Source organism: Capricornis sumatraensis, chromosome 1, assembly GCF_032405125.1.
Source record: "Capricornis sumatraensis isolate serow.1 chromosome 1, serow.2, whole genome shotgun sequence".
Classification (NCBI taxonomy): Eukaryota; Metazoa; Chordata; class Mammalia; order Artiodactyla; family Bovidae; genus Capricornis; species Capricornis sumatraensis.
The window spans coordinates 10,502,118-10,527,529 of NC_091069.1; the positions used below are offsets into that span (position 1 = coordinate 10,502,118).

The 25,412-nt window shown below is 41.0% G+C and overlaps 1 protein-coding gene and 1 non-coding gene across 5 annotated transcripts in view; one reads left to right on the forward strand and one right to left on the reverse strand.

The window, feature by feature from the left end:
* Positions 1–25,412, forward strand: part of MAPKAP1 (MAPK associated protein 1) — a 236,410-nt gene that overhangs the window by 108,254 nt on the left and 102,744 nt on the right. For all 4 annotated transcript variants that reach the window (XM_068964854.1, XM_068964864.1, XM_068964872.1 and 1 more), the window contains 2 exons: positions 3,683–3,855; positions 18,961–19,137. In XM_068964854.1, coding sequence (XP_068820955.1) covers positions 3,683–3,855; positions 18,961–19,137 — 350 coding nt within the window. The remainder of the gene's footprint in view (positions 1–3,682; positions 3,856–18,960; positions 19,138–25,412) is intronic.
* On the reverse strand, positions 18,658–18,729 carry TRNAC-ACA (transfer RNA cysteine (anticodon ACA)). Its single transcript has one exon. It is a non-coding gene; the product is annotated as a tRNA-Cys (tRNA).

Sequence of the window (25,412 nt, forward strand, 5' to 3'; positions counted from 1 at the left end):
CATGTGACCTTTAATAGACTTGAGTAATAGAAATGGGTCTGATTATGAAACTTAGGCCCTTTCTAGACACTGCACTGCATTTCTAAAGCACTTTATAGTTTACAGAGTACGTTCACATTTGTCATTTCATTGAATCTTTATATCTTGAGATACTGTGATTCCTATAGCCCTTCAGTTCCAAGTTCTTCCAAGAAAGGAGGAGGAATAAAGAGAAATAAGAAGGGAGAGCAGTGACAGCAACTAGGAGGTCTGAAAATGAGTTTGAGAAGAGAGGGGTAAGAGGGTGTATAAACCTACTCCAGAAAGATTGCAGCTGTTTTCATTTTAACCTTTTGACTGCCTAACAAAATGACACGTGCTGTTTAGAGACATCTTTGCTAGTCATTGAAGTTATTACTTCCAAGCTAAAAACTATGTGTGTGTGTGTGTGCACACACGCATGTACACATGTGTGCATAAGAGAGAGAGAGAGCTTTATGTAGGAAAATTATCTTTTGTATTTGTTTTTATAACAGAAGGAAGACAATAAAGAAAAAAAAACAACCCTATGGATCTAATATTAGATGCTGGGTTATATGAGAAGTGGAATTTCTCTTAAAATGTTTTCTAAACTGCTTTTATGTATTTCCTTACCCTAGTTCTGATATTTTTTTTCCACCTTTAGATCGATACAGTCCTATAGAGCGTGTTAAAGATGGAACCAGTTGATTGCTCAAGTCCCTCCATCTCCATCTGCTACCAGGAAACAGGCCCGTAGAAGTAGGACAAGTGGGATGGATGGAAGAAACTAACATTTATTGAGTTCCTACCATGTGTCCCAGTAGGCATTTGAGTCATTCATGCATTCATTCTGTAGCTGAACAGATTTTTTTTTTGGAGAGTCTTCTGTGCACCAGGCACAGTGCTAGCCATTGTGTACAGAGCAGTAAACAAAGCAAACATTATTACGGCTGCCCTCATGGGAGCTCAGAGGCCAGTGGGGAAGGCATGCACTGAAGATGCCCACAAATAAATATGTCATACCAAATTGTTAAGCGTTCTGAAGGAAATGAACAAGACAAGAGTGAGAGGTCAACTGTGGAAAGGTCTTCTTTCTATAGTATTATCAGTGGAGGTTTCTCTGAGGAGGTGTCATGTGAGCTAAGCCTTGAATAAGGATACCAATAGTAGCAATCCTCACAAGAACTCTAATAGATAGCGCATCCTATCGTTATCACCTTATGTATGAGAAAGAGGAAGAGTTAAGTAACCAGCCCAAGGCCACATGTTAGAGAATGCCAAAGCTGTAAGAAAGAGCCTCCTAGATACTTGGGGAACACTCGCAGTGGCCTTAAGAGGGGAAGAAGCAGTCAAGGGACACATTCAGGACGTTCCTAGAAGGCCAGTGTAGCTGAAGTAGGTGGGGGAAGAGAGGCAGGAGATGACATTGGGGGGTTAGGCAAGGGTCAGATCATGCGGTGCCTTGTTGCACACTGCGTGGAGTTTGGATTTCATTCAGAGTATCATAGGAGCCACTCAGACAGGAGTGTAACGTAATCAAATTTGATGATGCAGTTTGGTATCCACAGATTCAGCGAACTGTGGATCGTGCAGTACTGTAGTCTGTATCGAGTGAAAAAAATCACTTACAAGTGGACCCTTGCAGTTCAAACCCATGTCATTCAGGGGTCCTCTGCAATTTTCATCTGTTGGCAGGACATGAGGGAAGGACGGGCTGAGGGTCAAGAGGCACGGTTCATGGGAAGTTTGAGGAGAGAAGTGTGCAGTAGTGTTCTCAGGTGGGGTGCAGGTTGGATCAGGAGATACAGTAGGCTTGCTGTACTGTGCTGAGTGTCTGAGTTTTATCATCATAGGATTTAAAGTAAAATCCATCTGTACGGTTATGTGATTTTTCTCCAGTGTTTAGCTGAGGAATGCAGAGGGTTGGGGTCAAACAAGATTGATGCTTTGCTGACCGTGTCCAGGGGAGTAAGAGCGTATTAAAATTGTATTTGTGGAACTTCCTGATGGTCCAGTGACCAAGGCTCCACACTCCCAGTGCAGGAGGCCTGGGTTCGATCCCTGTTCGGGGAACTAGATCCCACATGCCACAGCTAAAAGATCTAGCTCACGGCAGCAAAGATCCCATGTGCTGCAGTTAAGACCTGGTGTAGCCAAATAAATAAATAAAAATATTTTTACAAATTATATCTGCAAAGGAATGATTATAAGGCTGTAATGGCTATGTAGTCTGGGGGTGGGGTGTTGGGAAATAAGGGTGACTGAAAGATAAATTAAGAGCTGGTTCAACAGATTATAGGTTACAGAATTTGAGGGACTTTTTGAATAGATGAGGTGGAGGTATATTAAAGTATATTCAGGTTTTCACCTTGTGGTCTAGTGGTTAGGATTCGGCACTGTCACTGCCACAGCCCAGGTTCAGTCCCTGGTCAGGGAACTGATATCCCGCAAGGTATGTGGCAAGGCCCAAATTTAAAAACAAACTAATTAATCTAATTAAAAAATTTAAAGTGTATTCAGTGAGTCGGTGTTCTGACCTGAGATATTGGCGTTGTTATAAATCTCCAATGTACGCAGTACAATCAGTGATTTGAGGAGTGGATGAAAAGGCATTGGGGGTGACATGGTCTAGGGATTGAGAGCCTTGGGTATTGGACAGATTGTTCTTTTAGAATGATGACAGGAATTGGGGTGGGAAAGACTGGCCAAGAACTCAGGCCTTAGTGAGGGAGCAGGATGAGCAAAGGCTGGTGGATAACAGAAGCAGGAAAGGAGAGAGAGGATGGTGTAGTTGGGTGGCTGGGGTCTCAAAGGAACAGGAGTTTTTGTAAGCAAGGAGAATTAATAGTTTGGAAATAGCAGGACCAAGAATACCTACTCTGCCTGCTGGCCTTAAAGGTTTGGAGGTTAAAAAGAACAAAGCAAAACAGTCTTCTGGACAGTAGAGGAAGTAGTAGCCTCATGACTGGCAGGTTTCAGTTACAGCAAAGAGGAGGAGGAATGTTTTTTAAAAAGAAGTAATGATTTATGGGGAGTTTGCTGATTTGTGCAGGCGTTCCAGAGGGGAGTGGACGGTTTGGGAGGGAGGAGAGAGAGGCGTGGGGGAGGGATTAGGGACATGTAGGTCAGTGTGAGTGTGGCGGTTAGGGCGGTCATGAGACCAGAGACCCTTGAACTTTAGTTCAGATGAGTGAAGTAAAGAGATGTACTGCATAATGGAGTTAGCCCCCCTTCGTCTCCGAGAAAGAAAGCACTTGGTTCCAGTACTGCTAAATGCTTCCTCAGAGAATATGGCGGCTTAGCCTAAGGTCTCAGGGAGTGATATAGCCGTTCTCAGGGAGGGCAGCTGATGCCAGGGTCACTCTGAGTAAGCAGCAGAACAAGTCTCCTGACACCAAGCATTAGGTCTGCCCACCACTCTGATTTGTTCATTTTAGTCGTAGTCGCTGCTGGCAGAGCTGGATCCATTCGAGCAGCAGAAAATTCAAATTAGAAAAAACAAAAACAACAGAACTCTTAAAACTATAAGCAGCGTTTCCCCTTCAGGACCACCCCAGGCTCATCAGTTGGTCTGTGCCCAAAGAATGAGAGCGCAGGTCCTGGAGGGCAGGCGTCGTAGCCCAGTGGGGTCTGCGTGACCGGAACTCTGTGCTTTAGCCTCACGCATGTGCTCTGTCCACAGGGTCACGTGGGCACAACAGCGACCAAGAAGATCGATGTCTACCTCCCCCTGCACTCGAGCCAGGACAGACTGCTGCCGATGACGGTGGTGACTATGGCCAGCGCCAGGGTGCAGGACCTCATCGGGCTCATCTGCTGGCAGTACACCAGCGAAGGACGGGAGCCGAAGCTCAAGTAATCCTCCCTTTTCTCGGCGGCTCTGGTTTCTGGCTGTCTCCTGGCCACCCGTGCTGCCCTCTGGGCCCGGCCAGTCTTTCTAGGCATTGGCCTGGGAGCCAGATGTCCACACTGATCCAGGCCAGGCTGCTCACCAGATCTTGGGCCTGTGTAACTCAGGCTTGTGATCTCAGAGAATCTGCCTGCCAAATAGACCCAAGTTTATGAATCCAGACCCAAGGAAATGCCTTTCCAAACCCTTCTGTGATGCTTGCTGATTTTATAAAAGGGGCGTGGACGGTAACGGGAGGGAACTCGTGTTTGTTGAGCAGGGATGGTGAGATGGACGTGGCGCCGGATGCTGCATACCTGATTTCTCATTTAATTCTCCCACTTCCTGTGAGGTGAGCATCGCAGTTCTTGTTTAGCAGAGGAGGCGGGTCAGGATCAGAGTTGTTCTTTGCTGATGTTTACACCTGTGGGAGAAGACCCAGTCAGAATTTGATTCCCAATCTGTTTGATGCCATGATTTTTACATTATTTCCCTTTGATCTGAATTATAGTTTTCTTTGTTATCAGTCAGTGGTCCAGTTTTTCCCTAGACTCCATTCCTCATTAAACTGCTACATTAAAAATGCAGTGCTTGAAAGCAGAGTCTCTGTGCTTGTTCTCCGTAGCTTGAAGCCTAAAGTGGCTTGCTGCTCTAGTCCTCCCATGCTTGAATGTCTCGTCTGACAGGCCTCCTCTCTAGTTTCAGGTGCCCTTCCTAGCCGTAGGGCTAAATGCGGTGGGTGCCTTCATTTTGGAAATGGATTCACAGGGAGGCTTTTTCTTCTCGCAGTTTGAGTTAGAATGGTCCAGTCTGTCGTGTGTGTGTTTAGGTACATTAAATTTGTACTTTAAATCTTTCTTTCAAGTTCTCGTTGACAGTGCCTTCCACTTTTCCTGAAAAAATTGTAGATATAAAGATAATCCTTATTGTTCCTAAGGCAGTAGGAAGTCTTTCCAACCAAGATATCACATAGGCTCAGAAAAGGGTTGAGTCTGCAGCTGTACTCAAGGCTCAGCTACGGTGTTGTTCCTTTTCAGCATAAAGTGGAAACAAGCCCGTGCTAGTGACTTTATAAATGTTGTCTGAGTTAATTCTTAGAACATTGCTTGATGTGGGAACTGAAACCAAGAGAGGCAAAGGAACTTGTCCAGGATTACACAGTGAGCTGAGCTGTGGCATACAGTTTACAAACAAGGAAACTAAAGCATGGAGAGGCTAAGTAACTTTTCTGTATTACATTGTAAATGGTAGAACTGGTATTTAAACCCAGGAATTTCTTTTTTTTTTTAATTGAATAAATGATTATTTAAATTCTATAGTACTTTCATGGAACTCTGCTCAGTGTTATGTGGCAGCCTGGATGGGAGGGGAGTTTGAGGGAGAATGGATACGTGTATATTTATGGCTGAGTCCCTTCACTGCTCACCTGAAACCATCACAACATTGTTAACCAGCTATACCCCAATTCAAAGTAAAAGCTTAAAATTTAATAAACAAACTCTATCAGTTCAGTTCAGTTGCTCAGTCATGTCCAACTCTCTGCGACACCATGAATCGCAGCACACCAGGCCTCCCTGTCCATCACCATCTCCCGGAGTTCACTCAGACTCACGTCCATCGAGTCAGTGATGCCATCCAGCCATCTCATCCTCTGTCGTCCCCTTCTCCTCCTGCCCCCAATGCCTCCCAGCATCAGAGTCTTTTCCAATGAGTCAACTCTTCGCATGAGGTGACCAAAGTACTGGAGCTTCAGCTTTAGCATCAATCCTTCCAAAGAAATCCCAGGGCTGATCTCCTTCAGAATGGACTGGTTGGCTCTCCCTGCAGTCCAAGGGACTCTCAAGAGTCTTCTCCAACACCACAGTTCAAAGGCATCAATTCTTCGGTGCTCAGCCTTCTTCACAGTCCAACTCTCACATCCATACATGACCACAGGAAAAACCATAGCCTTGACTAGACGGACCTTAGTCGGCAAAGTAATGTCTCTTCTTTTGAATATGCTATCTAGGTAGTGCTGTGCAATTTTAGGGAGTTACACACACATGATTTCACATAATTCCATAATAACCCTTTCTTTCCCTTCCCCTATATTGCACTCTCTTCCTTCTCCCCACTGGTAACTACTGTTTTGTTCTCTGTATCTGTAAATCTGCTTCTTTATTGTTTTGTTGTGTTTTTAGATTTCACATATGATGATGGCATATAGTATTTGCCTTTCTCTGCCTTATTTCACTTAGCATGATGCCCTCCAAGTCCATTTATGTTGCTGCAAATGTCAAATTTTATTCTTTTTATGGCTGAGTAGTTTTCCATTGCGGCTTCCCTGGTGGTTCAGTTGGTAAAGAATCCACCTGCAATGCAGGAGACCCAGGTTGGATTCCTGGGTGGGGAAGATCCCCTAGAGCAAAAAATGGCAGCTCACTCCAGTATACTTGCCTGGGGAATCCCACAGACAGAGGAGCCTGGCGGGCTACAGTTCATCAGATCACAGAGAGTTGGATATGACTGAAGCAACCTAACACATGCAGGAAGATGACGTTGAGCATCTTTATGCTTATTTGACATCTGTCTTATTTTATGAGCTGTCTGTTCAGGTCTTTTGCATATATTTCAGTCAGGTTGTTTTCTTCTTGTTGAGTTAATTTTAAGAGTTCTTTGTATATTTATCAGATGTGTTTCTTGTAAAGACTTTTCTCCCAATCTGTGGCTCATGTTTTTATTCTCTTAACAGCAATTTTGGCAGAGCTGAAGTTTTTAATGTTAATGAACTCCAGGTTATCAAATTTTTCATAGATTATGCTTTTGGTTTTACAGCTAAAAAGTCATCACCAAACCTAAGGTTACCTGCTTTTTCTCCTGTGTTATCTTCTAGAAGTTTCATAGCTTTGTGCTCTGCATTTAGGTGTGTGATCCATTTAGAGTTAATTTTTGTGACAGATGTAAGGTCTGTATCAGGAATTCTTTTTTTTTCATCTTAATATCCAGTTGAAAACCCAGCCTTTCTGCACTGAGTTGCCTTTGCTGCTTTCTCAAAGATCAGTTGACTGAATTTGTGTGGGTCTATTTCTGGCCTGTAAGATTTTTTTAAGACATTCCTTAATTTATATTCCTCTGTCAGGTTTGAGTGAAACACTATCTTTTTAGGAACACCCATTTGTAAGAGAAAAATAAAATTCAGTGAGGTTTCACCCTGTCAAGAACTTGAGATGGGAAATATGAACTTGTTCTTGACACAAAACCATGTTTATCTTACTTCATAGACAGTTTTAAAGATTTCTATGAATAATTTTGAGTAGTCTTATTTTTTTATGCAATTTTAATTTTTTCGTCATGTATTATGACTCTTGTACACTAGAATGGCCATTCCTTGCCTTCTTCTTTTCACTTGTCCCTTAGACATTCAACATATTTCACTGGTCTCTAAATTCTGTTGCCCTTCATTAGGCTATTGACAGATGAACTACTGAAAACTTGAAGGATTTTTCTCTAGTATACACAGCTGGATTAGTGTATTTTGGACTGTTATCTCAGTGTTCAGTGGGTGAAAGTTTCTGTCTGTGGAGCAGTCCTGTTCAAATGAAATACAATGCAATCACCTCACACCTGTGAGAATGACTGGCATCAGAAAGACAAGATAACAAGTGTTGGGGAAGCCGTGGAGAAAAGGGAACCCTTGTGACTGTGGCTTGGGATGTAAATTGGTACAGGCACTATGGAAAACAGCATAGAGAGGTTGCTTGGAAATTTAAAATAGAACTTCCGTATGATCCATCAATCCCACTTCTGAGTATATATCCATAGGAAATGCAAATAGGATCTCAAAGAGATCCCTGCGCTGCCAAGTTCATTGCAGCATTGTTCACTATAGCCAAGACAAGGAAACCACCTAAGAGTTCATCTATGAATGAATGGATAAAGATGGCATGGTGCATATATGCACACAGTGGAATACTGTGCAGGCATGAGAAAGAAGGAGGTCCTGCTATTTTCAACAATAGAGATGGATCTCAAGGACATGATACTAAATGAGATAAGTCAGACAGAGAAAGACAAATACTGTGTGATATCACTTAAGGTGGCATCTAGAAAAGTGAACTCATGGAAACAGAGATTAGAATCATGGTTTCCAAGGGCTAGGGTATGAGGAAAACGGGGAGATGTTGGTCAAAGGTTATAAACTTTCAATTGGAAGTTCTTGGGATCAAAGTACAGTGAAGTTCAGAAGTGTCAGTTCAGTCCAGCCTCTCACTCCTGTCTGACTCTTTGCAACCCCATGTACTGCAGCACCGCCAGGTTTCCCTGTCCATCACCAGCTCCTGGAGCTTGCTCAAACTCATATCCATTGAGTCAGTGATTCCATCCAGCCATATCATCCTCTGTCTCCTGCCTTTAATCTTTCCCAGCATCAGGGTCTTTCCCACTGAGTTTTAAGCTAGCTTTTTCCCTCTCCTCTTTCAGTTTCATCAAGAGGCTTTTTAGCTCCTCTTTGCTTTTTCCCATAAGGGTGGTGTCACCTGCATGTCTGAGATTATTGATATTTCTCCCGACAATCTTGATTCCAGCTTGTGCTTCATCCAGCCTGGCATTTCACATGATGTACTCTTCATGTAACTTAAATAACCAGGGTGATGATATACAGCCTTGACATACTCCTTTCCCAATTTGGAACCAGTCCATTGTTTCATGTCCGGTTCTAACTGTTGCTTCTTTTCCCGCATACAGATTTCTCAAGAGGCAGGTCAGGTGGTCTGGTATTCCCATCTCGAAGAATTTTCCAGTTTGTTTTGATTCACACAGTCAAAGGCTTTGGCATAGTTAGTAAAGCAGAAATAGATGTTTTTCTGGAACTCTCTTGCTTTTTCCAGGATCCAGCAGATGTTGGCAATTTGATCTCTGGTTCCTCTGCCTTTTCTAAATGCAGCTTGAACATCTGGAAGTTCACGTTTCACGTATTGCTGAAGCCTGGCTTGGAGAATTTTGAGCATTACTTTACTAGAATGTGAGATGAGTGCAATTGTGTGGTAGTTTGAGCATTCTTTGGCATTGTCTTTCTTTGGGATTGGAATGAAAACTGACCTTTTCCAGTCCTGTGGCCACTGCTGAGTTTTCCAAATTTGCTGGCATATTGAGTGCAGCACTTTCACAACATCGTCTTTTAGGATTTGAAATAGCTCCACTGGAATTCCATCCCCTCCACTAGCTTTGTTCATAGTGATGCTTCCTAAGACCCACTTGACTCCACATTCCAGGATGTCTGGCTCTAGGGAAGTGATCACACCATCGTGATTATCTGGGTCATGAAGATCTTTGTTGTATAGTTCTTCTGCGTATTCTTGCCACCTCTTCTTAATATCTTCTGCTTCTGTGAGGTCCATACCATTTCTGTCCTTTATCATGTCCATCTTTGCATGAAGTGTTCTCTTGATATCTCTGATTTTCTTGAAGAGATCTCTGGTCTTTCCCATTCTGTTGTTTTCCTCTATTTCTTTGCATTGATCACTGAGGAAGTCTTCTTATCTCTTCTCGCTATTCTTTGGAACTCTGCATTCAGATGGGTATATCTTTCCTTTTCTCCTTTGCCTTTTGCTTCTCTTCTTTTCTCAGCTATTTGTAAGGCCTCCTCAGATAACTATTTTGCCTTTCTGCATTTCTTTATCTTGGAGAAGGTCTTGATCCCTGCCTCTTGTACAGTGTCATGAACCTCAGTCCATAGTTCTTCAGGCACTCTGTCTATCAGATCTAATCCCTTGAATCTATTTCTCACTTCCACTGTATAATCGTAAGGGATTTGATTTAGGTCATACCTGGATGGTCTAGTGATTTTATGTACTTTCTTCAATTTAAGTCTGAATTTGTTAATAAGGAGTTCATGATCTGAGCCACAATCTGCTCCTGTTCTTGTTTCTGCTGACTGTATAGAGCTTCTCCATCTTCAACTACAAAGAATATGATCAATCTGATTTTGGTATTGACCATCTAGTTATGTCCATATGTAGAGTCATCTCTTCTGTTGTTGGAAGAGGGCATTTGCTATGACCAGCACATTCTTTTGGCAAAACTCTCTGAGCCTTTGCCCTGCTTCATTTGTACTCCAAGGCCAAACTTGCCTGTTACTCCAGGTATCTCTTGACTTCCTACTTTTGCATTCCAGTCTCCTATGATAAAGAACATCTTTTTTTGGTGTTAGTTCTAGAAGGTCTTATAGGTCATCATAGAAGCGTCCAACTTCAGCCTCTTTGGCATTAGTGTTTGGGGCATAGACTTGAATTACTGTGATATTGAATGGTTTGCCTTGTAAACGAACAGAGATCATTCTGTCATTTTTGAGACTGCACCCAAGTACTGCATTTTGGACTCTCTTGTTGACTATGAGGACTACTCCATTTCTTCTAAGGGATTCTTCCCCACAGTAGTAGATATAATGGTCATTTGAGTTAAATTCACCCATTCGGTCCATTTTAGATTCCTAAAATGTCAGTGTTCACTCTTGTCGTCTCCTGTTTGACCACTTCCAATTTACCTTGATTCATGGACCTAACATTTAGGTTCCTGTGCAATATTGTTCTGTACAGCATCAGACTTTATTTCCATTTCCAGTCACAACTGGGTGTTGTTTTCGCTTTGAATCTGTCTCTTCCTTCTTTCTGAAGTTATTTCATTCTTCATTCTTTCATCTTCATTCTTTCTGGAGTCACTTTTTCTGAGAAGTCTTTCAGTTCAGTTCAGTCGCTCAGTCATGTCTGACTCTTTGTGACCCCAGAAGTCTTTAAGAGTCCCAAATGTTCTGCCCATGATGGAGGTACTAGCAAATGCTACTTGGTAGTAATCATTTGGTAATATGTGAGCATGTCAAAGCAACACCTTCAATTCACTTCAGTTCAGTTCAGTTCAGTCTCTCAGTCGTGTCTGACTCTTTGCAACCCCATGAATCACAGCACGCCAGGCCTCCCTGTCCATCATCAACTCCCGGAGTTTACCCAAACTCATGTCCATCAAGTCGGTGATGCCATCCAGCCATCTCATCCTCTGTTGTCCCCTTCTCCTCCTGCCCCCAATCCCTCCCAGCATCAGGGTCTTTTCCAGTGAGTCAACTCTTCGCATGAGGTGGCCAAAGTACTGGAGTTTCAGCTTCAGCATCATTCCTTCCAAAGAACACCCAGGACTGATCTCCTTTAGGATGGGCTGATTGGATCTCCTTGCAGTCCAAGGGACTCTCAAGAGTCTTCTCCAACACCACAGTTCAGAAGCATCAATTCTTTGGCGCTCAGCTTTCTTCACAGTCCAACTCTCACATCCATACATGACCACTGGAAAAACATGTTGCATGTTATTTATATTTTAATAAAGCTGAAAAAATGTATATATAATACAAGTTCCAAATGTAAGCCACATTTACAATTTTAATTTTCTAGTAATCACATATTTAAAATATTTCCAAGAAGTGAAATTAATTTTTATAACATAGTTTATCTAACCCTTTATAGGAAAGATTATCATTTCAATATGTAATTGATATAAAAATTATTAATGAGATGTTTTTGTTATATTTTGGGTTACGTTTTCAATATCTAGTGTTTATATGCTATTTACAGCACATCTCAATTCAGACTAGCCACATTTCCAAGAGGCTTCCCCAGTGACTCAGAGGTAAAGAATCCCGACTGCCAATACAGGAAGCTCAAGAGAGGTGGGTTTGATCTGTGGGTCCGGAAGATTCCCCTGGAGGAGGAAATGGCAGTCTGCTCCAGTATTCTTGCCTGGAAAATTCCGTGCACTGTGGCGTCTGGCAGGCTACAGTCTGTGGGGTCGCGAAGAGTTTGACACAACTGAGTACACGCGCACACACGCATTATAAGGGCTCAGTAACCACAAGTTTGGAAAGTGCAGCTGTAGAGTATAGCAACACATGATACAGCCACACACCGGATCTTACTGTGAATTTAGTTTATTCTCATGTAAACTCAGCTAGCTAGAGTCCTTGGGAAACTTGGTGGACCTTGTAGATAGCTGAGGTTTATCTCATTCAGTATTGAGGTTTCTTTACTTTTGTAATTTTTCATAGAAGCTCTCTAACCTGTGGTAACATTTTCATCTGCCTTCTTCATCAGTATATAACATAGTGGTCAAGGGTATGAGATTCAAAGCCATTGCCTGGGTTTTCATTCTGGCACTGACCATCAGGGTGATCTTGGATGAATTATTTCAGCCTGCGTTTTCTTATGTGTAAAATGAGGATAGGAACTTCCTATCAGGGTAGTTATAAAATTAAAATGAGAAAATACATGGCAACTGCTCCATAAATGTTTGTTTCTGTTGTTGTTAAATACTGTAACTCCAGCAGCTAGTACTGCAACCAATACTAGTGTTAATTCAGCAGTAATAGCATATTTTAGCCCTTTTCTGAAAGCTCACACAATTGTACATGCTGTGAAACACTGATGCTCTCATGGGCTTATCAAAGTATCTAGGAACATTTGACTTTATATTCTATGTTTTCTGACAACTTTGCAGTTTGAATTCTTTATACTCCCTGTACCTCGCTGCTTTTTTTTTCCTGTCTGTATCTCCACCATGGTGTATGTACTCTTCTCCCATTTCGCTGCTTCTAATTTATACCCCTTAGAGTCATCACAGAGAACTCTTTACCTAAATAATAACAGCCTGACATGCCCATCCCATTTTGACCCCCAGCTATGTTCCCATACGTTCTAACACATCACATTCTTTAACTGGCAGCTTCTTGACATACAGCTTCTGCTTCTACCATTTCCTAAGAAACATCTTTCTCACTCTTCTCTTGATACCCTGCTTAATCTCAAAGACTTAAGTCCCTCATCATTTTTTCATTCAGCAAATATTTATGGAGTTCCAGACCCTGGGTATCAAGGGTATCAAGGGTATCAAGGATAAAATGGAGAACAAGAGAAATGCAATTGCTGCACTCAAAAAATTTACAGTTTGGTGGGGAAGAAGAAATTATCAAGTGTAATAGCACTTTGTAACTGGCTCATTTCACTTATCATTTGTATTCATTCATGCATTCAGTAAATATTTATTGAGTGTTTGCTATATACCAGGCATTTTGCTGGGTGTACAGTGGTGAGTGGAATAAGATACGGTTTCTCTTCCATGAATTCCACAAGCTAGTGAAGGATATGGGCACATAATTCAAATAATTAAACCGAATTATGTTCGCTTAGAAGCTGACTTAAGTGCTCAGCAGGGGAGGAATGCCACTGTGAGAGCATCACCTGGGAAAAGGGGTGTGGGGCAAGTGGGGGCGTTCCCTCAGAAAGTGAGGCCCAAGGCATTTGGCAGATGTAGTGGTTTGGCAGCGATGCTGTGGCAGGAGGAAGCGTGTAGTGGTCAGGGGACTTGAAGACACAGCAATAGAAAGTGACCCAGAAGGAGCCCAGACAGAACTGTATGAAGGCCTTGCTTCTGCTTAAAAACTAGTGGACATTTTCTCCCTAGAACTTTACCAGGGAATTTAGATTTAACTATTCCTGTCTGAGGTTGCTGTGGTTTGACAAGTCTTATGATGTTATTTATCAGTTTTACTTTCCATTTATGGGGGATGTGTTTTGGAGAAAAGGAAATCTTGGGAGTCTTAAAAATCTTTAACTCTGACTTCAAAGAGCTGAACTTCTGACTTCAAAGAGATGAACTTCTGAGCTGCAACCGTCGGAATCTTTTTCTCTCTTGCTAATGCCTGACATACTCTTAATACTGATTCTCACCAAACTGAACAGCAAAGCTCATGTATTGAGCATTCTAGACATTTCAGAATCATGCATTATTTCATTTTTCATTTGAAAAGAGCAAACATTCGTCTGTCTCATGATCATACTTTAGTGTGTTTTGCATTTTCTGAAGATAAGAAATGGATTTCTACATTTGGTAGAAATCTGTGGTGCTCCCTGGAATGCTCCTGAATTTTCATTTGTGAACTAAATGCCATCTATTTATGGGCTTACGGCTCTTTCTCTTCATAAAAGCAATACTGCCATTTGAACATAAAGTGAATGTCGGTCACCAATTCAGTGAGATAAAATTTTGTACTGAAAAATTTAGCTTTATTTGATAAGATATGAATAAGCAAAATTCATTTAATTGTACTCATTAAAGCTTTGGAGATAAATATTTTCCCCCAAAGGATTTCTCTTTGACAGCAGGCTCCATTTTACATCCATTTATTATTTAAACTTTCATTTCTCTTTCAAACTCAGTGGTACTTCAAAGGACCTGCTCTATCCATGACAACCCAACTCTTAATATTAAGCCTCTTCTTGTAGATCCAGTTGTCCTGTACTTGTTTGTGAGTGTTTTGATCATTCTTCTCCCTCTGGTAGGGAGGGAGACACAAGACTCTTGATGGATAGTTAATTCAGCTTCTGTGTAATCAGAAACTTAAAAGTGCTAGAAGAAATTTTGGCAAATTGAGACTCTTTCTCCATGCCAGACACTGTGCAATTAATTATGTCGTTTAATCCTTATCAGACCCTGTTGCAGTCGTTGTGGTTATTCCCTCCTTAATTCCAAAACCTGGTAGAGTAAATGACCACACGTATGAATCAGGCTGGCTATGCTCAGAGTCTCTAGGATGAATGATTTTCTCTTTGTACTGGAGTGAGAGGATTGCCCAGCCTTCTTTGTCTTGTTCCATATTTCTAAATTGTCCACAGTAAGAATGTGTTACCCTTATCAAAAATTTAGTTAAGTATTTTATAAAGAAGGGCTTCCCTTGTGGCTCAGCTGGTCAAGAATCTGCCTGCAATGCAGGAGACCTCGGTTCGATTCCTGGGTTGGGAAGATCCCCTGGAAAAGGGAAAGGCTATCCACTCCAGTATTCTGGCCTGGAGAAGTCTATGGATTTTATAAAGACAGGAAAATGAAAGGTATACTTATATACTGTGGGACATCTGGAATGTATAGAAAGTTAGAAAGAAAAAAGTACTCATTGCTTGAATGTTAACATGATCTTTATAAATATTTTGGTCCCTTTTCTTCTAGTCTTTGTATATGTATGTAATTGAACATTTTTACATAGTTGTAATAATTTCTTATTGTTTATTTTTTTCTCCATAAAAAAACTGAGATGCTGGTACTCACATCTTGATTAACTGTAAGAATGCCTCTTTCGTTTTCTCTTTCTTCTGGGCCTTCTTCCTTGTCTTGAATTGCAATCTCTACACACGTGCATTGCCTTGAAAACCCCACTTGGCTAACAGATATCAGTGTGACAAGCAAGAAAAAGAAAGCCTTATTACTTCTCCTCTTCTCATTAACACATGCATCATTAATAATACCCACTGTGTTTTTTTCATGGGTAGAGTGATTCAGGCTACACATCCATATATTCATTCATTTAACAAATATTTGTTAAGTACCTTATAAATGCCAGCCATTTTACTCTTAAGTGAGAATGCAGAGACAATAGAATCCTTGCTCTCTAGGAGAACATGGATGCATAAATAAGAAAAAGAGCAGTGTGGTAAGGTATGTGCAGGAGTAACAGCCAAGTGCTGTAAGAACGCAGGGGAGAATAACTTAAGGTCCAAAAGATTCTCCTAAGGAAATCAAAGCCTGTCATGAGTAAGAAAATGAAACTCCGATTTGGCCACATAGCTCATTCTTGTTTGTGTTAGCATTAAACTGCATCTGACTGGGAAACCCTTCTTCTTTCCACCAAACTGTCATGAAGAGGTACGCCATTTTCATCATCTTGGAAACTCTAGATATCTATAGTTGGCATATTTCTGAGTCAAGGACCTAAAGCTGCCTCTCTTTTTCTCTCCCCACATCAGAATGCCACTAAATTCTGAAGTGATCAAAGTGTAATGAAAGAGAAGTAAGGAGACCTGAGTTCTCTGGAAACCGATTTTGCCACCATCTAATTAAGGGATCATGGCACCTTATTCTTCTTGGAAATAGGCATCTATTTCCTATTTGTAAAAGCGAGGAGGTTGAAATAAATCTCTCTAAGCTTCTAATGTTTTATAAATATGTGTCATGGTTTCCTTTTCCTTTTTAGTGTATGTAGCATTTCTGTAAGTTTGTAGGAACAAGGACCTTGGGAAATCTTGACACACCATGGCGTTGGCAGAGGGGTAGATGGGAGTGAAGAGTGAGGGCTCTTGACTGCCTGAGTTTGAATCTCAGCTCTGTCTCTTACCTGCGTTTAGTCTTGAATAAACCACTTAACCTCACTGAGCCTCAGTTTTGTAATTTGTAAAATAGTAATAATAACTCACACAGTTGGTGGGAAGATGGTGTGAGCTCATGTGTCTTGCAGTGTCTGACACATAGTACTCAGTGAATATAGCCAATGATACCAGTGGCTGTTGTACCTATACTAATTTGGAGTCCTAAGGCAGTTTTAGAAGTCAGAATGCCACAGTAGCTTCTTTCATTCACGATTCCTGTATACAGGCACAGAGAAACCAATACCCATGCCTAGCATATGGAGTTTTAGTCATTTCCCCCCTCATATGTTCAATTACGGGTTTGGTAGGGGAGCCCTGTTTACTGCTAAACTTTGCTGATGACCCAGAGAAGACTTTCATTAATTTGTAAAACTGGGTAAACTATCATTCTTTTCCTTGCTGTGTTCTCAGTGCTCAGGACAGACTATAGCATAGCCTAGGCATTTCAGTTGCTTTTTGAATGAATACGTGATATCACGCTTTATATTCAAGAACTGGGGCAGAAGAGCACTTGGCACAGTGAGTCTTTTGGCTTTCAGAGCTTAGCCTGTGACATTTGCCGAGTTTGTTTTGAGGGGATTTGGGGGCGTCCCATGACAATCAAAGCAGAATTCTTCTGACACCAATGTTTGGCTTTCCGCTTTGATCAATAGACTTATTATTTGCCCTTGAAACCTCTGTGGTGCTAGGGACTCACAGACATTCCTTAAGATGATTTACACAGCAGTAAATAATCTGTGCTGTCCATTGCTTGCCTCATCAGTGTCTTCCCTGTTCATAAACTCCTGGAGGCTCAGTGGGCCCCAAGGCTAGCGAGCAGCAGACACATTCACTCCAATTGGCACATAGAGCATGTCGCCCAGTTTCACTGTTGCTTTGTTGCTCTAGTAAGCATCCACGATTTGTCTTCATGGGTTGACCTAACCGTTGAAGTTATTTTCCGTCAGACTTTATTATCATTACTTCCATTTATTTTTCTACCTCTGTTACATGCTAGGCACTACACATATCATCTCATCGAAACTTCACAGCCACCTCTGGGTAATTGTACCATTTTTGTAGAAGTGGAATGTGAAGGAGATGAAGCTTATTCTCTGAACTCACATAGCCCATGAGCAATGCGGCTTCAGTTTGAACTCAAGTCTCTTTGGACACAAAGCCCTTAGCTATATTACTTTATGATATTTTCCTCATCCGAAGGGCTTTCTTCTAGTTCTGCAAGTGTTTTGTGTTGAAGTTGGTAACCTTTTGCAAAGATTGGTAAGTTTCCCATACCATTCAGAGATGAATTTTTAAAAATTTTATCAGCGTTGTGAACATATGAAATTTATAGTGACAAACATAGCCAGATTACTTTCTTGTTATCCATCCATTTAGTAAATTTACAGTTCCCATTAATTTTAATCTGTCCTTATTACCTGTTTTATATAATAAATCTCTCTCAGTAATGACAGACTGAGTATAGATCACCTGAAGTAGGCTCTCTCTCAATAAGCAGAGTTGCAGCTAAAGATTTGTGCATTAATTGGGAAAATTGCAAATCAGGTAGTCAGTGAAATAATTCATTGTCACATCCAATCAATAAACTTTGTAAATCAGCTCATTTAATTCAAAAAATGATCTATATAGATCAAGCAACCAATTAAACAATTAGCATACACTTTGCAATTAATTAATTTAAGCATCAATCATATCATTTAAACTCCAAATTTAAGCCATAGAATTTAGACTCCTACCTCCTTGTGAACTATTAGGTTCAAATTCTCAGTGCTAGCAGATTTGCCGTTTCACGATTGAACTTTGGTGCAGGATATCTTCAAGTGTTTTAGTTATTTCAGTGTTAAATTTTCTTTATGTTGGTGCAGTTTCCCACTCTTTTTCAGCAAATTGACTTTTTATTTTCCTCAAAGGAGAAGGAGTGTCAATTCTAAACTGGGCAGAGCTGGAGTCTGGGAGTACTGACTGGACGTTCTAGGGAAGTGAGACAAGTCCAAAAGTGTTGATAGTTGAGAAGCTTGGTTATCTACATCAGGATAAATTGGGTCATTTGCTTTTACTGTGTTAAGTGTCTTTGGTGTTTAGAATCAGATCTATCAAGAGAGCCTGATATTCTTCAGAAAAAGGAGAACTGTAAAGACTGTCTTGGTTACCCTGAGCACTTCTGAGCTAGAGCACAGATATTTTCTTAATCCTGAACATAAATCAGAGGCCTCTGACTCCCTTCAAATAATTTTTCCTCCTTTATAGTTTTGTTTGTCTCTCTTTTATGATATTTATTTTATTTACACTTATAGCTAATTTAGTACTTCCTTTCCCCTGCTGCTATTCACTAGACTTCCTTTGAGGGTCTATACTCAATCTCATCTTTGATCCCAGGCGTTAAGTCCCATGTCTTATATATAACAGATGCTCTGTAAATATTCATTGGAAGAATAGGAAAGTCGCTCAGTCGTGTCCAACTCTTTGCGACCCCATGGACTGTAGCCTACCAGGCTTCTCAGTCCATGGGATTTTCCAGGCAAGAGTACTGGCGTGGGTTGCCATTTCCTTCTCCAGGGGATCTTCCCGACCCAGGGATCGAACCCGGGTCTCCTGCATTGTAGGCAGACGCTTTACCCACTGAGCCACCAGGGAAGAATAGAGCAGTATTAACATTCTCATTTCACACTGTGTCTCTCCCCCTTTGCACTGCCGTGTATGTGTTTTCTCTTTATCAGAGGAAGCAGGGTTTGGGAGATGTCACTGTATCCAGGCTTCAGGGTGAGGAGCAGCAGTGTCCCGGTTGGCTTGCCATCCTCCATACCTCTGGTCTCTGCATCCCTCCCATACCTTGGTGTTCACTTACCTTTTTGATTTTCCCTACAGTGACAATGTCAGTGCCTACTGCCTGCATATTGCCGAGGATGACGGGGAGGTTGACACAGACTTTCCCCCACTGGATTCCAACGAGCCCATTCATAAGTTTGGCTTCAGTACTTTGGCCCTGGTTGAAAAGTATTCATCTCCCGGTCTGACATCCAAAGAGTCGCTCTTTGTTCGAATGTGAGTACTGATACTGTTACTTATCTCAGTATCTTACCTCTGCCTTTTAGGGTTTTGGATTTGATTTTGGTTTTCTTATCAAATGAATGATACTTGCTATTTGGAGAGTCAACATGAAATGATGACTTCCAGAGAGATGGGGACAACATTTGCATTGTATTCCAATCCACTGCACCTGGGGTAAATTGTATTAAGTCTGTCTGAAAAGTTGCGTCTATGTACAAAAGCCTCTGGAAATATTGGGGCACTTCAGACTCTATGAAGGAAAAATTTGACGTTTTCCCCTTTCTCGTCAAGGAATCCAAACTGAAAATGTGTGTTGCAATCACTTCTCTTTTGTGATTTAAAATATTTCTTTTTCTCTCCAATTTTGTTCAAATCAAATTTGATTTTCTTAGTTGCTCTCCTTTAGACTGAGCAGAGGTTCTTAACCTTATCTGTGCCTTTGGTAGTCTGCTAATGCCTACAGAAGCCCTTCTCAAAAGTGTTTGTGCAGAGAACAATATTCACAGAGTACAAGAAAATCCCATTATATTTAAATAGTTATCAAATTATTAAACAAATTTGTGGTATAATTAAATGTACTGGCTTTATCAATACATTAAATGACAAGATCCAGAGGCAGGTCTAACAGTAACTCCTGAGGCCTTTCGTTTCAAGATAGTAATAGGTATAAATGGTACTTGAGACATCTGCCACAGCTGTAATGACGCTATCTGTGGTTTCTGTTCATGACAGCGTCACCAGTACTGCTCATAGGACTGTGATTTGTTGACCACCTTCATAATTCCAGGAAATGCTAAACATCAGAAGTTAGTTAAAATAAAAATGTGGTTTTTGTCCACTCGTGTCTGTAGAGCACCTGAGTCTTACACATATGTCCTGGTTGTTAGGGGAAAACCTGCAGTGTCTTCTCAGTTCAAGCTTTTCTAACGGAGGCCGTGACACTGTCCCTCCTGGCCATCTCCTGGGGACAGTAGTGGTCCCTTTGGCACCCCCTGCTGTTAGTAACCAGCTAATGCACTGTCAAGAAGAGGGATCCCTTTAGAGGGCTTTCCCCTGTCTTTTAAAAGCATATTGCTTTTGTTTCAGATTTTTTACTAAAAATAGGATTATGCTACCTAGGGTATATGAGTATTTTGGATGTTTCTACCCTTGAGCAAAGAAAGAAACCTGAGTGCCTGGGAGTGAGCTGGGGGTAGCTCCTCATGGTCATTTCATCCCTGCCATGAAGTCATGTTTGGTGTACATAGCAAAGATTTTTTTTTCTTTTTACATTTTGGAGGCACTAAAACAACAACTTTAAAGAATATTTAAAGTAGTTTAAAACTTATCCAGTGATTCCTCCATCCCTATATAATTATTTTCATTTTTGTATAATCATTTCCACGTGTATATATATTACACTTTCAGTTCTAGCATACATCTTGCGTCATTTTTACTTAATATTATATTCCAAATATTTTTATATCCATTCTTAATTCCTGCAATCTACATTTATTATGTAATGTCTCAGACCTTTGGTAAAAAACCTGCAGCTGCTTTTCTAACAAACTGTTGATCAGCAAAAATTAAGGAGCTACAGAAACACTCATTTTTATGCTGTTCCTTTTTGGGCTTCATGCAAGGACAATTCTGTGTAAATGTACAGTTGACTGTGGTTTGGAAATCTGAAAATCAGTCCATCCTTATTATAAAAAAATTTTTTTTACAATTGTAATTATATTGATGTTCATATTGTATAAAATAACTCATTTAATAAAGTAGTACTTTGATTTTGCAGGAAAAAAAAGGTCAAAGAGACAGCCCCTTATTCTCATGGAGCTTTCTGTCTAATAGGGTGACAGTTGTCAAACAAACCGTTCAAATATGATGAGCAATACAACAGAAAAGTGTATGAGATGAACTAGATGCCTGTCACAGGGTGTTTAGATTGTTTCCTTGATTTGGTTTTAATAAAGGACTCTTTAAAGATCGTCCTTACCTATATCCTTTTTGTTTCTGTTGAATAACTTCCTTAGGAAAGTTCCCTCTGAGTAGGATTATTGGTCAAGGTAAAAAACATCTTCAGATTCTCACTTTGCATTGACATACATAGCCTTCTGAAGATGTATCCATTACAGTGCTACCAATAAAATTCATAAAACCGTCTTTTCAGTCTTACCATCACAAAATGTGATGTGTGCATGCTCAGTCACGTCCAACTCTTTGCAGCTTCATGGACTATAGCCCGCCAGGCTCCTCCATCCATGCAATTTTCCAGGCAAGAACACTGGAGCGAGTTGCCATTTCCTGCTCTAGGGGATCTTTTCGACCCAGGAATGAAACCCACATCTCTTGTGTCTCCTGCATTGGCAAGAGGCTTCTTTACCACTAGCGCCACCTGGGAAGCCCTCAGATGTCATTAGGATTTTTTTTTTAAGATGTATGTAGTGGAATTTCAGTAGCAGTAGCTTCTGCTTAGAATTCTGTTGTTTATTAATAAGTCACTAGAAGCATTACTCATTAGCATACAATTTTTGCTACATAAATACTAACATGTGATCATAGTAGTCTTTTGATCTGAAAGTCCTTTCTAAAACAAGCGGTTTAAAAAGGAAAATTTAATTCTCCTGAAACTTCAGTGTTTGCCCAAAGTTGTTTTATTATAATGTTACTTAAACACATACAGATGTAAAATGCTAGCTACAAATTCCATATCTTTATGCAACTGAAACAAAATTATAAATTAAATGCAAATAAAACTATAGCATTAATAAAATACAAATTAACAACATAATGTAACAGATGATGTTTTGTTGAAATTAAATCAGTGATGTTGGGTTTAACGGGTGTTAAATGTTTTACTTGTCAACTTGAATTTTTGATTTTCATAAGAAACATCAGATTATCATATTATTATTTGTCCTTTTAAGCAGTGGATGTATTTTTAGGTGTTAATCCATTATTTTAATGGGTCAGTTGACTTACAGTGCACACCTCCCCAATTTTAAATGCTTTTTAATGGAAGAATAAAGAACATTTCTGCTAGGATACCCAGCTTATGCCAGTCCTGCTCAGGACTACCCTGTTTTATTTAATTTATTTATTTCAGCTATGCCATGTATCTTGTGAGACCTCAGTTCCCCAACCAGGGATTGAACCTGGGCCATGGTAGTGAAAGCCTGGAATCCTAACCGCCAAAGAGATGACTTTCCCTGTTTTAAAATGAGCAGTCCTAAGTCCAAGAGCTCCCCACTCCATCCTGGGTAAACCAGGGTGATGCGTCACCTTACTTTCTGCTGTTGTTAATTAGTGTTTCTGTAGATGGGCTCTCTGCCTGACTGATCCTGTGCACAGTGAGACTTGTACACCCAGAACATGAATTCTTCAGAGATCAGCAAGTCTGGTCCATAAAGAGCCTTGTGTACACTTCTCCCATCACTTTCTCTATTCTAAGTTTGTGCATGCAGCTTGCACTGCCATTTAGCCTTTCTGCCTCTATTATTGATGTTAAATAACTAGCCGCTGGAACAGTCTCCCAAATCCTACCATGTTATCCCACATGTTGGCAACCTAAAGGATGAGATGGTAAATATTTTAGGTTTGCAGGCCATACAGTCTCTGTAGCTCAGTTCTGCTGTGGTGGTGTGAAGGTAACCGTAGACAAATACATAAATGACTGGGTGTGGGCTTGATTGGTTGACTCTGGCTTTGTATGTTTTGGCTTCCCAGGTGGTACTAGTGGTAAAGAACCTGCCTGCCAGTGGAGGTGATGTAAGAGACATGAGTTCGATCCCTGGGTCAGGAACATTCCCTTATTTCTTGTTCACCTCTGTCTAATTGAAGGTTAAGGGGCTCTTCCAGGTATTTCTCTTCCAAGTATTTCTCTTCCAAGCAATGACTCAAGGCTCCCCAGCTGGATGGAGAATGGGAAACCTGGGAAACTGGGAGTGGCCTGTATCTTTATCTCTCTATCACTGTTTAAGTCACTATATACATCTATCTGTATAACTTTTCACTGTTCAGTGAAAATCATACATACATGATTTTTATTGAACTAAAAGCACTATTTTTAAATTCGGAAACTCAAGAGAGCCTGTAAATGCATCTGTTGACCTAGGGGGCTCTTGAACCTCGGATGGGAAATACTACTGTCAGAAAATTAGCTCAGGCCCTGGTATGTAGAAAGTACTACATGGTTACGATTTGTTATTTTTATCAGAGATTTGTCAGTCTGAATAATTCACCCTAAGGTCAGTATGGGGTGTAACTTTTCTTTGGGTTATTTTTTATTACACAATTAATTCATGTCCAGTATAGAAAAATTAGAAAACATGTTTCTTCATATAAAAGAAAATTTCAAATTTCTCCTTGTTACATCATGCAAGGATAATGACTTATTATATTATATAATGATCTACATTTAAAAAGAGGAGCTAGTTAACTTAAATAAATCCCTAATTGGAAAAGCATTCTGTGAAAAAGAGTGTGGAGGTGGGTGTTCTTACTGAGTTGAGGCTACACTGGTCTTTTCCTCCCAGGCCCTTGGGCCCCAGGAAGTCCCTGGAAATAGAGTTGTCATTAGGGGAAGGAGAATGGATTACTCTTAACAAAGTACAAATTAGGAGCCTGTTAGTGAACACTGCCTCCTTTACCAGATCAGCAAGCGGATTTCTAAGGTATCCATTGTTCTTGATTGATTTTGGACAGAGCCAATATATATATAAACAGGAGTCCCTAACTTGCTGACAGCTAGCTTCTCTGAGCCTAACACTAAAGTTGACTGTCAGAGGTATGGGAAGGGAGAAGTAGGGGACAGAGAGCTGGGTGAAGTGACCCCTAATACTAGTTGAGGGCTAGATCTCAGCTGATTTTCAGCATCCGAAGAAGTGCTCCTTACCAGCAATGACCAAGCCAAGGCCTGCTAGGCCGTTGGACAGGTCAGACAAGCAGTGGACAGGAGAGGAACTCGTGTTGTCCATCTCTTCCCATCCCCCAAAAGTCAAAGTGTCAGTTGCTCAGTTGTGTCCGACTCCTGCCAGGCTCCTCTGTTCATGGGATTCTCCAGGAAAGAATACTGGAGTGGATTGCCATTCCCTTGTCCTGGGGATCTTCCTGACCCAGGGATCAAACCCGGATCTCCTACATTTCAGGCAGATTCTTTACCACCTGAGCCACCAGGGAAGCACAGTTAGCCCCCAGCACAGGCTAATTCCATCAGAATTTGTGACACTGAATCGAGTTTAAAAAATGGCGATGCCAAAAGCAATGTGTGTGGTGTCATTGCATTACCTCTGTTGACATTATTATTTCACACTGGCATCCTACTCTGGGTGGGGAAGAAGAGCTTTAAGGGAAGAAAAAAACAATAAAACAGAATCCTCCTAAATCAGAAGTCAGTTAATTAAATTGCCCTGCCTATATATGGGTTTCCTCGGGCTTCTCTGATGGCTCAGTTGGTAAAGAGTCTGCCTGTAATGCAGGAGACCTGGGTTCGATCCCTGAGTCAGGAAGATCTCTTGGAGAAGGGGATGGCAACCCACTCCGGTATTCTTACCTGGAGAATTCCATGGACAGAGGAACCTGGTGGGATACAGTCCATAGGGTCGCAAAGGGTCAGACATGACTGAGTGACTAACACTTTCACTTTCATATGTGTTTTACTTTCAGTGTTTAATATATCAGGTGGATATGGGAAAGGGGCTGTTTTAACCAAAAGCTGCAAAGCATATAGAATTCAGTTTGGATTTTGCTGTTTGGGAAATGGACCACTGGGTCAGTGTTGGAGGGCCTTGTACCAGAAGCTGGGCTGCCTTGGGCGATGTGGCCCAGAGGGCTCCCAAAGATGGCTGTGGCTTCTCTTGTCTGCATAAAGAGAAAGTTTAGCTGCTTTTTCAGGAGGTATGCCCTAGATTCATTGTTCTTTCTGTATGAGGGCTTTTCAAAAAGGATCTCAGTGGTTTTAGTATACTTTCTTTATAGTATACCCCAAGTGACCAGACCTTTATGAAAAGATAGCGTTAGGTTGAAAACTCACCTGCTCTTATGTGGTATTGTCTTGATAGTCTGGAAAGGAGGTGGTGGGGGTGGGGAGGGATGAGCATTTTTGCACAGTCAGTTTGGTGCCCCTCATAGCCCGTTATCTCATTTATTCCTTATAAGCAACTCACCTGTATAAGCTGAGGATCAGAGACAAGTAGTTACCCAAGGTCAGACAGTTTGGTAAGGAGCAGGGCTAAAATAGGGCAGGGAATTAAAAAAAAAATATGCCTCTGTTCTTTGTAATCAGGCCT